The 13086-nt window shown below is 36.0% G+C and overlaps 1 protein-coding gene across 1 annotated transcript; it reads right to left on the bottom strand.

Moving 5' to 3' along the window:
- Positions 1-5009: 5009 nt before the first annotated feature.
- Positions 5010-5975, bottom strand: LOC122450068 (olfactory receptor 52N5). Its single transcript, XM_043482213.1, has one exon. It carries the CDS (start codon positions 5973-5975, stop codon positions 5010-5012), a length of 966 nt encoding a protein of 321 aa, XP_043338148.1.
- Positions 5976-13086: the final 7111 nt, after the last annotated feature.

The raw sequence follows: 13086 nt of genomic DNA, 5'->3' as shown, positions 1-13086 counted from the left end.
TTTGGAAAGGATGCTCACCTTTGTAATTTTCTGCCACACACACACACATATATATTAGATCCTCCAAGGATTGCAGATGACAGAAGAACTAATAGGTTACAATTAATGAAGCTTCTGGGAGGGATTGGGGGCAGGAGGAGAAGGAGACGGCAGAGGATGAGATGGCTGGATGGCATCACCGACTTGATGGACATGAGTTTGGGTAAATTCCAGGAGTTGGTGATGGACAGCGAGGCCTGGCGTGCTGCGACTCAAGGAGTCACAGAGTCGGACACGGCTGAGCTACTGAGCTGAACTGAATGAAACTTGAGAAAAAAAAAAAAAGTAAAACCGATTATTTAACCATGTTTTTCAAAGAAAATCTTCATCAAGAATAATACAATGATGACTGCCTCAAGAAATCCAAGAGAAAGATAAGCTGAATAAACACTTCATTTTCTTACCTAGTTGTCCTGGTTAAACATTGGACAGCATTTAATCGCATTCGTTAGCATAGACATCTGCTATTTTCTTCTCTTTAATGGAAATGTTTATCCATGTACTTGTCATATAATTGCTGACAGGTTAACACTCACTCCTGCCTTTTGTGTATTGATTTTATGATGTGTATTATTATCTTTTTTTATAAAGACCAAGTTCTTGAATGTACATTTCTCTAAAGAAGACATGCAAAGGTCAACAAGCACATAAAGAGATCCCCAACATCCTTAGTCATTAGATGAACACAGATCAAAACCACAATAAAATACCCTATATATTCTTCAATAGCTATATATTTTTTAAAATGATATTAACAAGTTATGGCATCTTTGTGGATATGTTGGAGCCCTTGTATATTGATGGTGGGAATAGTCACACCATAAATGAGGAAAATAGCTTGACAACTAATCAAAAAGTTGAGCACAGTTCCAAACTTATTCAGAAATTCAATTCTTAGATGTATACTTAAAATATTCAAAACAGAAGTTAAAGCAAAAATATGTACACTAATGTTCATAGCAGCATTAACTGCCAAAACAATAGGAAGAACCCAAATATCCATCACCTGCTAAATTTATGAGCATAACCACAAGACATCATTGTCATTCCTTACAAGGACAAAGTGTGGGTACATGTTGTTGCATTGATGAAAGAATTCTGCTAAGTGAAAAAAAAAAAAGGCATGGGGAAAACGCTACAAGCTGTATAACTTCATTATATCAGTGTCCAGAATAGGTATATCTATTGAATCAGAAAGTAAATTAATTGTTTCCAGGGGCTGGGGGCACTGTTTAATTTGGAGCGACTGAGGAATAGTTATGGATTTCTTTTTGAGGAATTGCAACTGTTCTGGAATTACACAGTGCTGAAGTTTGCACGGCGCTATCAATACAGTGCTGTGCATTTTTAAATCATATAAATGGGTAGTTTGATTGTAAGTAATTTTAACTTCTATAAGAAATAGTAAAATGAAAAACAGTACAAAATTTATTTTCAACATATATATTGCATTATTTCCTGTAAGTTAAAGGAATATATAAGTCCAAGAACAGAAAAATGTTAAATATATTATGTAAAAACAAGATGCACTTTTATTTAATTATAATACTGATGAATAATCCTGTTTTAAATTTGCTTATTCTATAAAGTCAATTGAAAATAACATGTTTTAATATGATATTTTTCAAGCATTATTTTCAAAATCATATGTAGAAAATATATACTAAAAATGTATCAGCACGTGCCCCGCCACTGTTCATAGCAACACTATTTACAATAGCCAAGACATGGAAGCAACACAAGCATCCATCAACAGATGAATGGATAAAGATGTGGTATGTTTGCATGCATGCGCCATCATTTCCGACTCCTTCTGATCCAATGGACTGTAGCCTGTCAGGCTCCTCTGTCCATGGAATTTTCCAGGCAAGAAAAGTGGAGTTGGTTGCATTTCCTCCTTCAGGGGATCTTCCCCACCCAGGGATCGAACTCACATCTCCTGCATTGGCACGGGGATTCTTTACATTATAGAATTTAAGGTTTTGATTTATCTAACTCTGAAATCTTTTTTTATTCTTTTAATTCACAAAAATTTAAACCCACTACTTTTATTGTCTAATTAAAGAATATAAAATTAGAATCAGTTGTGCTTTATTATTGTTTTTGACATTAACACCATCATCACTATTATCTCAAACTTGGGCATCTAAATTTTCCTAACTTAATATCTAAGCAGAGTAAGTCTGAAATTTTGATGAAGTTCTAAAGTGTCATAATATTTATCATTATCCTCACTTGAAAGTAAGATAGATATACAAAGGAACACGAATGAATGTACATGTGAGTGATTGAAACTTTCAAAAACATTGTAAATGTTTTCAACTTGTGCGCTTAGAGATGTGACACAAAAAGTAAAAAAATACATATTAAAATTTCTAATGCTCATTAAAGTTAAATTGTGATCATTTTCATTTCTGTATTTATATATCTCACACAAAAGCACACAGATATAGATACATGCAGATGAAAAAATGCTCTTACTTGTGTATCAGTTTATAGTAAGAATGGAAAATTTCCACACTTTTCCGTCTCTAATTAAGATTAACTTAACTCCCATACCAGTACTTGCATCTTCAGTGTTTTGCACTTATCCTCTGGGATATATAGCACTCATCCTAATCTCTAAATATTCAATTTGATAGTACAAATATCAAGGGATTTAAAAGTTGAGGACAGTAATGTACAGATATTACAGATGGTGTTTTTTTTTTTTTTTTTAACTGATGTCCTGAACCCCTGGACCCTATTGCATTCAGCTATTTTGCTATCCAGAAACTAAGGTATTAAAGGACATGTGAAAGTGGGATTAAGAGTAGGGTATCTGCTGTTGTTGGTTGTGCTAGGATAAAGCGGAGAGAGATTTTGAGTGTACATGAATTCATTATCGTATCCTCAGAAACCCTGGCTTGATTCCACCCCACATTTAAAGGCAGAAATGCTGTAAAAGACTAAATTTTCTTAATGGAAAATGTGTTTATCCATTTCTCAGACTGCAATTCAGTGTGAATTCCCATAATGATTATGTAGTAATTTTTCTAAAAGCAAATAGGATCCTTTGGTTCTTTCATGGTAGATGTCAGGTATGAATCAACCCCTATAACTGGAAGAAGTGGGGGAAATACAAGAAAATAGTTCTTTATGATCACAGTTGTTGTTTTCACTTACCTTCTCATTGTTCTCAGGATAAGAATCTAATATACTTGCTTCATTTCTAGAGGCATTTACCTGTGACTGCATTTCATCCATTTTAGATAAGAAAACCTACTTGGAAAAACAAACCATCATATTAGGAAAATAAATGAGGTGTAAAATTGAGAACTGACTAGTGAGGAAGAAGCATTTTTATGGTTTAGAAATGGGAATAGGCAACATGTAGTATGATAACTGTACTTATAAATAAGTAACCACGTTCTTGTGTTAATATAAGTCTCCCACAGAATAATATGAGCCCAGTTTCCACAAAACTTAAATGCTAATGTATTGAAATCATTTAAAATTCATTTTGGAAAAAGTCTAATGTAATTATGGTCAATACTACAATATTTAGTATAAGCTTGGATCATTAACTGAGAGTTTTGCAAATGAATTGCAAATAGAGCCTAAAGTTCTCTCTAATAAAATCAGTTTTAATAATAAGCACTAGAACTATCAAAAGGAAAGATGAAGGACAAAATTAGGATTTTTATCTCATATTTAGGAGCTGAATTCTTATGAATAGAGCACAAGTAATTTAAGAGATAGGGCTTGCCTGATTCCTCAGTAGTAAAGAATCTGCCTGCCAATGCAGGAGATTTGGATTCGATCCCTTGGTTGGGATCAAAATTTGTCATTTGGAAATATTGGCTCAGTGTGCTATGCAGATCTTCCAGATGTTGACATACTTAGTTTTTACAGTGATAATCTCACATCATATGGACTCTAGACAATCCCTTTGCACATTAGTAGGAAAATTAAACTGAAAAAAGGCAAAAAATGCCTTAATATTTCTATGAAAATTGTTGTGACTTCACACATCTTTTCCCAAATGGTCTTGAGGTTCTCGGGGCTCCATGGACAACACCTCAGTGCATGTTGCATTAGAAACTCCTGAGGTAGAAGGGGAGAAGCAAGGTAGATGACCAATTACCAGTGAACCAAGAAAAATGAATTATTGAATTGGGATTTGCAGTGGAGAGGTTATATTCAAGATGTTTTTTACAAAACTGGTAATTGTGAGCATTACTTATGTAGTTTCCATTGGCATTATAGATAAGTCATTTTATTTAACAAAGAAAAAGCCTCAATATCAGTAAAGGAAAAATATATATGCTGAAACAACATAGCTGTTTTGAGATATATATTGCATGTATTGTTTTTAAAAGCTAAGCTATAGATTGCACATTTATTTCTTCAGTAAATTGGTCTGCATGCTTTTTACAATATGTTTATGAAGTATCATTTTTTTAAATCAGTGACTGCCATTTTGCCTGTATATTATCAGCATAATTCATAAACTGAATTTTAACTTCAATGACTGCCTAGCCTGGAAAATGTCCTGAAAAGCCATTTAATTTCTTATCCATAAGAACGATTACATGGAGAAGGAAATGGCAACCCACTCCAGTATGCTTACCTGGGAAATCCCATGGACAGAAGAGTCTGGCAGGCTATAGTCCATGGGGTTACAAGAGAGTTGGACATGACTTAACAATTGAATAACAATGGAAGATTATAATCACAGACAAGACACTTAATTCTCAAAAGGTTAAGAAAATATCCTACATGAATACATTAAGAGGAAAGTTGTGATCAATGACTTGGTTCAAACTAGTGATAGAGGAAAAAACATGAGGAGCCACTGGAATATAAATCCAGAATTATCTATAACTTTTCCCACTATAGTTGCAAAAAACATAGATAATAGAAAAGACATGATATCACACATGAGTTTCTTCTTTGTTGTTTTTCATTCATCTTTATTCTATCTCATTTCAATTGCCCTGAGTACTTGCACCTTTCTCACCCTGGAAGAGCTTTATGACATTGTCTCGAATCTGTTTTGTCTTTACCCCGTAAACAATGGGGTTGAGAGTTGGGGGAAGAAGAAGATAAAGATTAGCCACAATGATGTGAAGAGAAGAGGGAATAGTGTGTCCTCCAAAACGGTGGGTAAAGAAAGTGAAGAATGCTGGAACATAAGTGACAATAATGGCAGATATATGGGCAGTGCAGGTGCTGAAGGCTTTCTGCCGAGCATCTGCTGAGGAGAGACTGACCACTGCCCGAAGGATCATAGTGTATGATACAGATATACAGCAGATATCAAACACTCCAATCAGGAGGGCAACCATCAGACCATAGATGACATTGACCTTGATACTGGAACAGGATAACTTCACCACTGACATATGGTCACAATATGTATGGGAGATAATATTGCTTTGGCAGAAAGGCAAACGCTTAACCAAGAATGGAAAAGGAATCATCAGCAATGCACCCCTCAGAAAGGTGACAAGTCCAGCTTTGGCAATGATAGAGTTAGTGAGTATAGTAGCATAGCGCAATGGGTAGCAAATGGCCACATAGCGGTCCAGAGCCATGAGCATGAGCACTCCAGACTCCACACCTGTGAACCCATGGACAAAGAACATCTGGACTAAACAAGCATTGAAGTTAATTTCCTTGAGATTGAACCAGAAGATGCAGAGTGCATTGGGTAGAGTAGTGGTACAGGTAAAGAGATCAACGAGGGAGAGCATTGCCAGAAAAAAATACATTGGATGATGTAAGGACTCCTCATGATGAATGAGATACACAAGGCCAAGGTTTCCCAGAAGGGAGATGATATACATTGTGCAGAATGGGAGGGAGATCCATACATGTACTCTTTCCAGACCAGGAATTCCATTAAGAATAAAATATTTGGGGGGTACACATGAATTGTTGGAAACCAGCATAACTAATTCAATAAAGAGACTCTATTTTTTCCATCCATAAGTTTGTACCCTAGGAGAAGAAACAAACAAAAGAAAAATAGAAATTTAGTTTAGATCACCCTTGAGAATGTAGACTTCAGTTTGACATAAAATTACATTTATAACAGTACCAACAAGTTTGAATAATAGTGATTATGAAAATGCACAGCTTATTGAATAAATAAAGATTAAAGAATATTTTTAAAGTTTTGTAAATAACATAAATGTAATTTTAGAGCCACAATTGCAAAATTATAGTTTTAGCTTTGTCAGCAAATAAAAGAAGATACTGAGGTAGAGAAAGATTGAATAATGTTGTTGCTGCTGCTGCTAAGTCGCTTCAGTCATGTCCAGCTCTGTGCGACACCATAGATGGCAGCCCACCAGGCTCCCCCGTCCCTGGGATTCTCCAGACAAGAACACTGGAGTGAGTTGCCATTTCCTTCTTCAATGCATGAAAGTGAAAAGTGAAATTGAAGTTGCTCAGTCACATCCGATTCTCAGCGACCCCATGGACTGCAGCCTACCAGGCTCCTCCATCCATGTGATTGTCCAGCAAGAGTACTGGAGTGGGTTGCCATTGTCTTCTCCAGAATAATGTTGATTATCAAGCAAAACTAGATTCATAACCTAAGGTGTAACCAACATAATTTTCAGACAAGTAATGTATAAGCAATCTATGTCACAATTCTTGAGTATCCCTTCTAAATGCATACTAGATATTTCCATCTTAAATTTCCACAGTTTAAGTTCTTCATGTCCAAGATTAAATCATTTCAGCCTTTATCCCTTGGCAAAATAAGCTCCATTACTGAGTTCTGATTTTTAGATAATGCTGTCATCATCTAACACATGATCTACCAACATCTTTGTGACCTCCTCAGGTGTGCCTCTAGCTTATCTTGGATATATATATTTCCTTATAACTCAAAGTATCTTAGTCCTTACTTTGTCCAGGTCATCTCAGCACATATATTATCTGTATTCTATCCTTAGACAGGGAAAAAGCTGTATTTTTATTCCAGAAATAATTTTAATATCAGTCCTTCCTTCCTATTACCACTCTTAGCTGTCTTTTGAAGACTACCAGCTACATCCACTCATTTATTTGCTTAGCCTTTTGTATTTTTCAAAGAAAATATGTTCTATAGCATACTTTTGAAGACATTTTAATACTACTTGGTAATCTTCAAAGTCTCCTTATCCATTTGAATATAGAGCTCAAATTTCTTGACATATCATTAAATAAAGTAAACTTCAGTTTCTATCTTCTCTTTCCCATGTTATTTCTTTCCATTCCTTGAGCACCCAAGAGTATCCTCATTTGGATGATGTATTATATGATCACTGTATCCCATAACTTAGCATTTCATGCTTAAACTTTGTTGACCACTTGCAAATTTCAGCTACAGCATATACCTCTAGCCTATGTTGACTTTGTTCAATTTACTTCCCTTATTTGAAAACCTATCCACCATATAGCTTTCTTGATATATATTCTTTGAATACTGAGACACTTCCTTCAAAAAGGACCAGGCATCCCAGAGTCCAGGGTAAGTTACTGTCATTAAATTCCCTGACCCAGGGACAGGGCCAGGATGCTTAATTTGTTTGCCTCATGAGAAACGCTTGTCTGGATGAAGCACAAGCTGGAATCAAGATTGCCGGCAGAAATATCAGTAACCTCAGATATGCAGATAACACCACCCTTATGGCAGAAAGTGAAGAAGAACTAAAGGGCCTCTTGATGAAAGTGAAAGAGGAGAGTGAAAAAGTTGGTTTAAAGCTCAACATTCAGAAAACTAAGATCATGGCATCCAGTCCCATCATTTCATGGCAAATAGATGGGGAAACAGTGGCAACAGTGGCAGACTTTATTTTGGGGAGCTCCAAAATCATTGCAGATGGTGACTGCAGTCATGAAATTAAAAGATGCTTGCTCCTTGGAAGGTAAGTTATGACCAACCTTGACAGCATATTAAAAAGCAGAGACATTACTTTGCTGACAAAGGTCCATCTGGTCAAGGCTATGGTTTTTCCAGTGGTCATGTATGTATGTGAGAGTTGGACTATAAAGAAAGCTGAGTGCTAAAGAATTGATGCTTTTGAACTGTGGTGTTGGAGAAGACTCTTGAGAGTCCCTTGGACTGCAAGGAGATCCAACCAGTCCATCCTAAAGAGGATCAGTCCTGAGTGTTCATTGGAAGGACTGATGTTGAAGCTGAATCTCCAATACTTTGGCCACCTGATGCGAAGAACTGACTCATTTGGAAAGACCCTGATGCTGGGAAAGATTGAAGGCAGGAGGAGAAGGGGACGACAGAGGATGAGATGATTGGATGGCATCACCGACTCAATGGACATGAGTTTGGGTGAACTCTGCGAGTTGGTGATGGACAGGGAGGCCTGGGGTGTTGCAGTTCATGGGGTTGCAAAGAGTCGGACACGACTGAGCGACTGAACTGAACTGAAAGATAGTAGTGATTAATTCAAAGTAAAATCTAGGTTTTTCTATCTCAGACTTCACATCTGTTTCACTAAACCAAATCCTTTACAAAAGCTAACAAGCTGTGGATCAATGATTTATTTCCTCATTTATTTATTTTTGTGTTTGCTTACTGGCTTCTTTTCTCTGGAGGAATATGAGCCTCCGTGTTTCAAACTAGGGATCTCTACATCTCCTGCTTCTTAAAATTTCTCCTTGCCCAGTTTCCCAGTCATCTTCTATGCAAAGAACAAGAAGATTGTGTGGGATGATTCATACTTTCTCTTTCACAGGTGAAAGTAATTTGGCTACAAATACTATTCAGACTTACCTGGAACCTCTCCCATTTCCTTATTTTTGCCTGTGATTCTGAGGAAGTATTAAGGGGACAGAATAGAGAAAAGTATTGGAAGTACAATGACTAAATCACAGGAAGAGAGATCCACCTCAAAGTGTATTTTTGATCTTGCACTGAGCTTTTTTTTGATGAAACAGGCAAGGCAGCACACAGCACTACAAAAAGCATATCACATTGTGTTGTGCTGTACAATACCACCTCACTTTCCCTCCTTGATGATAACACATTCCATTACCTGATTCAGAAGTCTAAGCCTGCAGGACCTGATGGAAAGTACAGGGACAAATGTTATTGCTGCTTCTTCTACTGTTCCCTCATCCCGCACTAGGCAGCCACTTGTTGAAAACAGTATGCAGCACCCATTGCTGCCTCTGGCTGTTTAAAATGGAAAACAGGCATATTTAGATTATTGTTTGACCTCAGTGCCCATCCCCTCAAAATCAGAATGAATCAGGTACTGCTTAAGACCTAAGAAGGCATGCTTTTTCAGTTTAAAAAAAAAAACCTTTATCTTTATGCTGTTTCTCTAGAGATGGCCCAGGACAGCAATTTTTAGGAATTTAGATTCTGAGACACAGACTAAAATTCTGTCAGGCATATGAAGAATCCTTTCCATAATCCTTTGGAGAGGAATTTCAGGAAAAAACTGGATCCAGAAAAGAAAGTTCTAAGTTCTCTGAGATAGTTTCACTTTTTGTTATTGTTATTCTAAATGTTTTTCTTGAAATATCAAATTTACTTTTTTAGTGATACACAATGTTATCATTGACACTGAATATTTCAAGTGTATGGAATCTAAATTAAATACTTCCATTTGTTACTTTTTTTAGAAATTCCATTAAGCATCCACCAAGTGCTAGGCAATGTACCCTTCAGCATTTAGCATAAGGGTCTTCTCTGCCTCCTCTGGCTATTTTAGGTTTACCTTGTGCATAAACAGCCAATTTGCATACCAACTCAAGTATTTATCTATGTCTACAGAAACAAGAAGCAGCAGTGCTATTTACCTATTTAAATATATTCAATTATTTATTATTTAAATTCATCTTTGAATTTAATTAGATTCCTTTAGTGAGTGCAATGATAGCCACTCTATCTAACCCAGATTCGATATGTTTAAAATTTTCCAAAAGATACAGAATTTCGTGCTCTCTATACTAAATGCTGATGAAATACAGCCCCTTCTTTCTTTGATTCTTTACTTGAAAGCCACCCTTCTTTCTCTCTGCTACCCTCACATTTTCCCCCTTTTCTCAAGATGATGATAACCTGCAGACCTGCACCAGAAGTTCTTTTATGTTTATCATATACCTTTACTGACCTGTGTGCTGTTTTAATGCATGGGCCAAATCTACCACCTATTTTACCCGTGAGTGAGGATAGTACCTGGATTTTAAAAAAGAAGCAAACTGGAATCAGATTGGATGACTGCAAGTTGTATGACTGAACTGAAGAAAGGTGATGGGGAAACTTGAGCTAGTGACTTCAAGGGAAAGGTATGTACCTATTTATCTTTCCTGATATAAGTCATCTTAAAGTTATTAGTGCCTAATTCTCTGTCTCTGCCATTATGCCATAGTTTATAAATGTGAATTAAAAAAATAAAAAGAATTCTCTCTACTCTAAAGGTTTTGAGAGAGTCTAGTCTTTCTCCTGCCCACAAAAGAGCACACATTCTTGTTAATACTATCTCTCCTTTAAAGGTGGATTATGTTCTTCCTAAATTTTCCCTGACCGAGAAATAACCTACTCTGTAGGGCAAAGCCCTCTATGCCTGTGATGACACAGTAGAATGAAACAAGACAATGTTTTGTCATAAGTGCAGAATCTGAAAGGCATGACCTTACCCACACGGTAGATCCAGACTAAAAGGAATGTGAAAGGTGCTCATGCCAGAGAGAGGGCTCAGGAATGTACATGATGGTAGCACCCTGGTTTCACCTTATAGACCACAGATCTGAAGTGCTCAGTCTAGCAGACTTACCACGGGAAACAGGTTTAATCTCACATCCTCAGGACTCCCAAGTCTCAGTGTGAAACAGGGCTTAAATCCCCAAAGGCCACAGAACCTTAAGGGAGGACATGATACAAAGCTTCAGATATTTGGGAAAAATAAACCCCAACCAGCTGGTTCCAGAATGAGAAAAGTCCAGAAAGTAGTTCCTATGGTACAAATATCCAGCGTTTAGGATTACAAGTTGGAAATTCTTACCTAAGGCAATTAAAAATAAATCAAAATATGTATGTGTGTGATTTTATAATGTGCTTAGTTGTTTTTATTCTGAATTCTAAAATATTAGACTCAATTAAAAAAGAGAAAAATGCAGCAATAAAAACATTTTTAAATAGCACATACTACCAACAGTAAGAAAATGCATGCTATTAGGATTTGTGTCTCTTTATCTTCGTGTATATGTAATTTTAAAAAAAATCAGGATCACAAGTATTTTTCACTGATTGCTTCAATTTATATATACACACAACAGAATATTTTTTCTGCCATGAGAAACAAAGAAATATGGATGAATCTTGAAGACATTATGCTAGATGAGATTAGTTAGATACAGAAAGGTAATTACTGTTTGGTATCACTTACATGTAACATTGGAAAAAGCCAGATTCATGAAAACTGATAGTAGAATGGTGGTTACCAGAGTTTGGGGTATGGGGGATTTGGGTTAATGTTGTTCAAGAGTATGAACATGGAACAAATAGATAAATAAATCCTGGAGTTTTAGTAATACATGTCATGTATTTTCCACTTATACAATGCCTTAAGCCACTTATATCTCAGAAAAATAATTTTTTAAAGGACAAGTAAATTCTCAGTGACTTACACACTAATTTAAATAAGTTAACTCAAGTCACTTTCTTCAATTATTTATATGAGATTATCCCAGTCAGTTCAGTTCAGTCTCTCAGTCATGTCCAATTCTCCATGACCCCATGGATGATGCATCATGCCAGGCTTCCCTGTCCATCACCAACTTCCCAAGCTTGCTCAAATTCATGTGCATCAAGTTGGTAACGCCATCCAACCATCTTAACCTCTATTTTCCCCTTCTCCTCCTTCTCCTATCCCAGTCAAGAAAATGGAAATGAAGATGTGGTTATGAGTTAAGATAAAGGGTGTTCAAGATAAAAGTTTTGATTTTTGTTTCTTATAATTATCTTAATTATGTTGTTTGATATAATTTGTATAAAAGTACTTATATTTGCACTAAATTTAGCATATTTTTGAAAGAAAAAAGAAGTAAGCCATAGGCAGCATAGGAGGCAAGGAAGAAAATGTTTCACAGTTTAGGGAGATGGGTGAATACAATCAAGACATGTTGTTTTAAATAAGCATTTTATTAAAGCATAATAAGCGTGCAAAAAAGAGCATACACCATAAGTATACAGCTTCATGAAAATTCACCAAGTCCTTGTAATTACCATTTATGTCAAGAGCTAAAGCCTTGACAGCACCTCAGAATCATCCTCTTATATTCTATCCAGTCATTACCTATACCCTTGTTCTCTAAGTTAAATATCACCTTGATTTCTCACACCACAAATGAGTTTTGCCTGCTGGTGAACTTTATATAAATAAAATCATAAATATGTATGAGTTTGTTTCTTTCACTTGACAGTTTATTTGAACAGACCACAATTATTTATTCATTCAGCTGGATGTTAACGGACATAGCTTCTAGGTATCGAATACGCTGCACCTTACACATTTTACAAGTTTTCTGGTGAACATACGTATGCATTTCTGGATACACAGCTGACAAACTTAGTAAAGAAAACATCAGATAGGGACTTGGAAAATAAGAATAAACTCCAAATGGTGTTGGAAGGAGAATGCTGAGGTAAATAAAAGCACAGGCGTTGATGAATGCACCTTATGTTTGCCAGGAACTTACATTTTTTAAATGTTTAGTTCCAATTCTTATGATCCAACACTGTAACTCAAAGTTTTGTCGATTGTCATTCAGGAGCAAAATGTCAGTCTATGAAAATTAGATAAATTGAACTTTGAAGTCTCCTGTGAATAAAAGAGGTTTTGGAGAACATGAAATTTTAGAAGTAAGGGTCTTTTACATGCACATAGTGGTGCCCTTTTAAGAGAAGTTTAAATATAAAAATCACAGCAAATATTTCCTATGACCAGATATTTGCTTTCATTTGGAAGACTCCCCATTGGCTAAAAAATGTAGTCCTCATTGACCTCGGGCTGACTAAGAGAACTTCTCAGAAGACTCTAA

The sequence above is a fragment of the Cervus canadensis genome, chromosome 11 (assembly GCF_019320065.1).
Source record: "Cervus canadensis isolate Bull #8, Minnesota chromosome 11, ASM1932006v1, whole genome shotgun sequence".
NCBI classification, from domain to species: domain Eukaryota; kingdom Metazoa; phylum Chordata; class Mammalia; order Artiodactyla; family Cervidae; genus Cervus; species Cervus canadensis.
The sequence above is the reverse complement of the archived record's forward strand: the minus strand, read 5'-3'. Positions and strand labels throughout refer to the sequence as shown.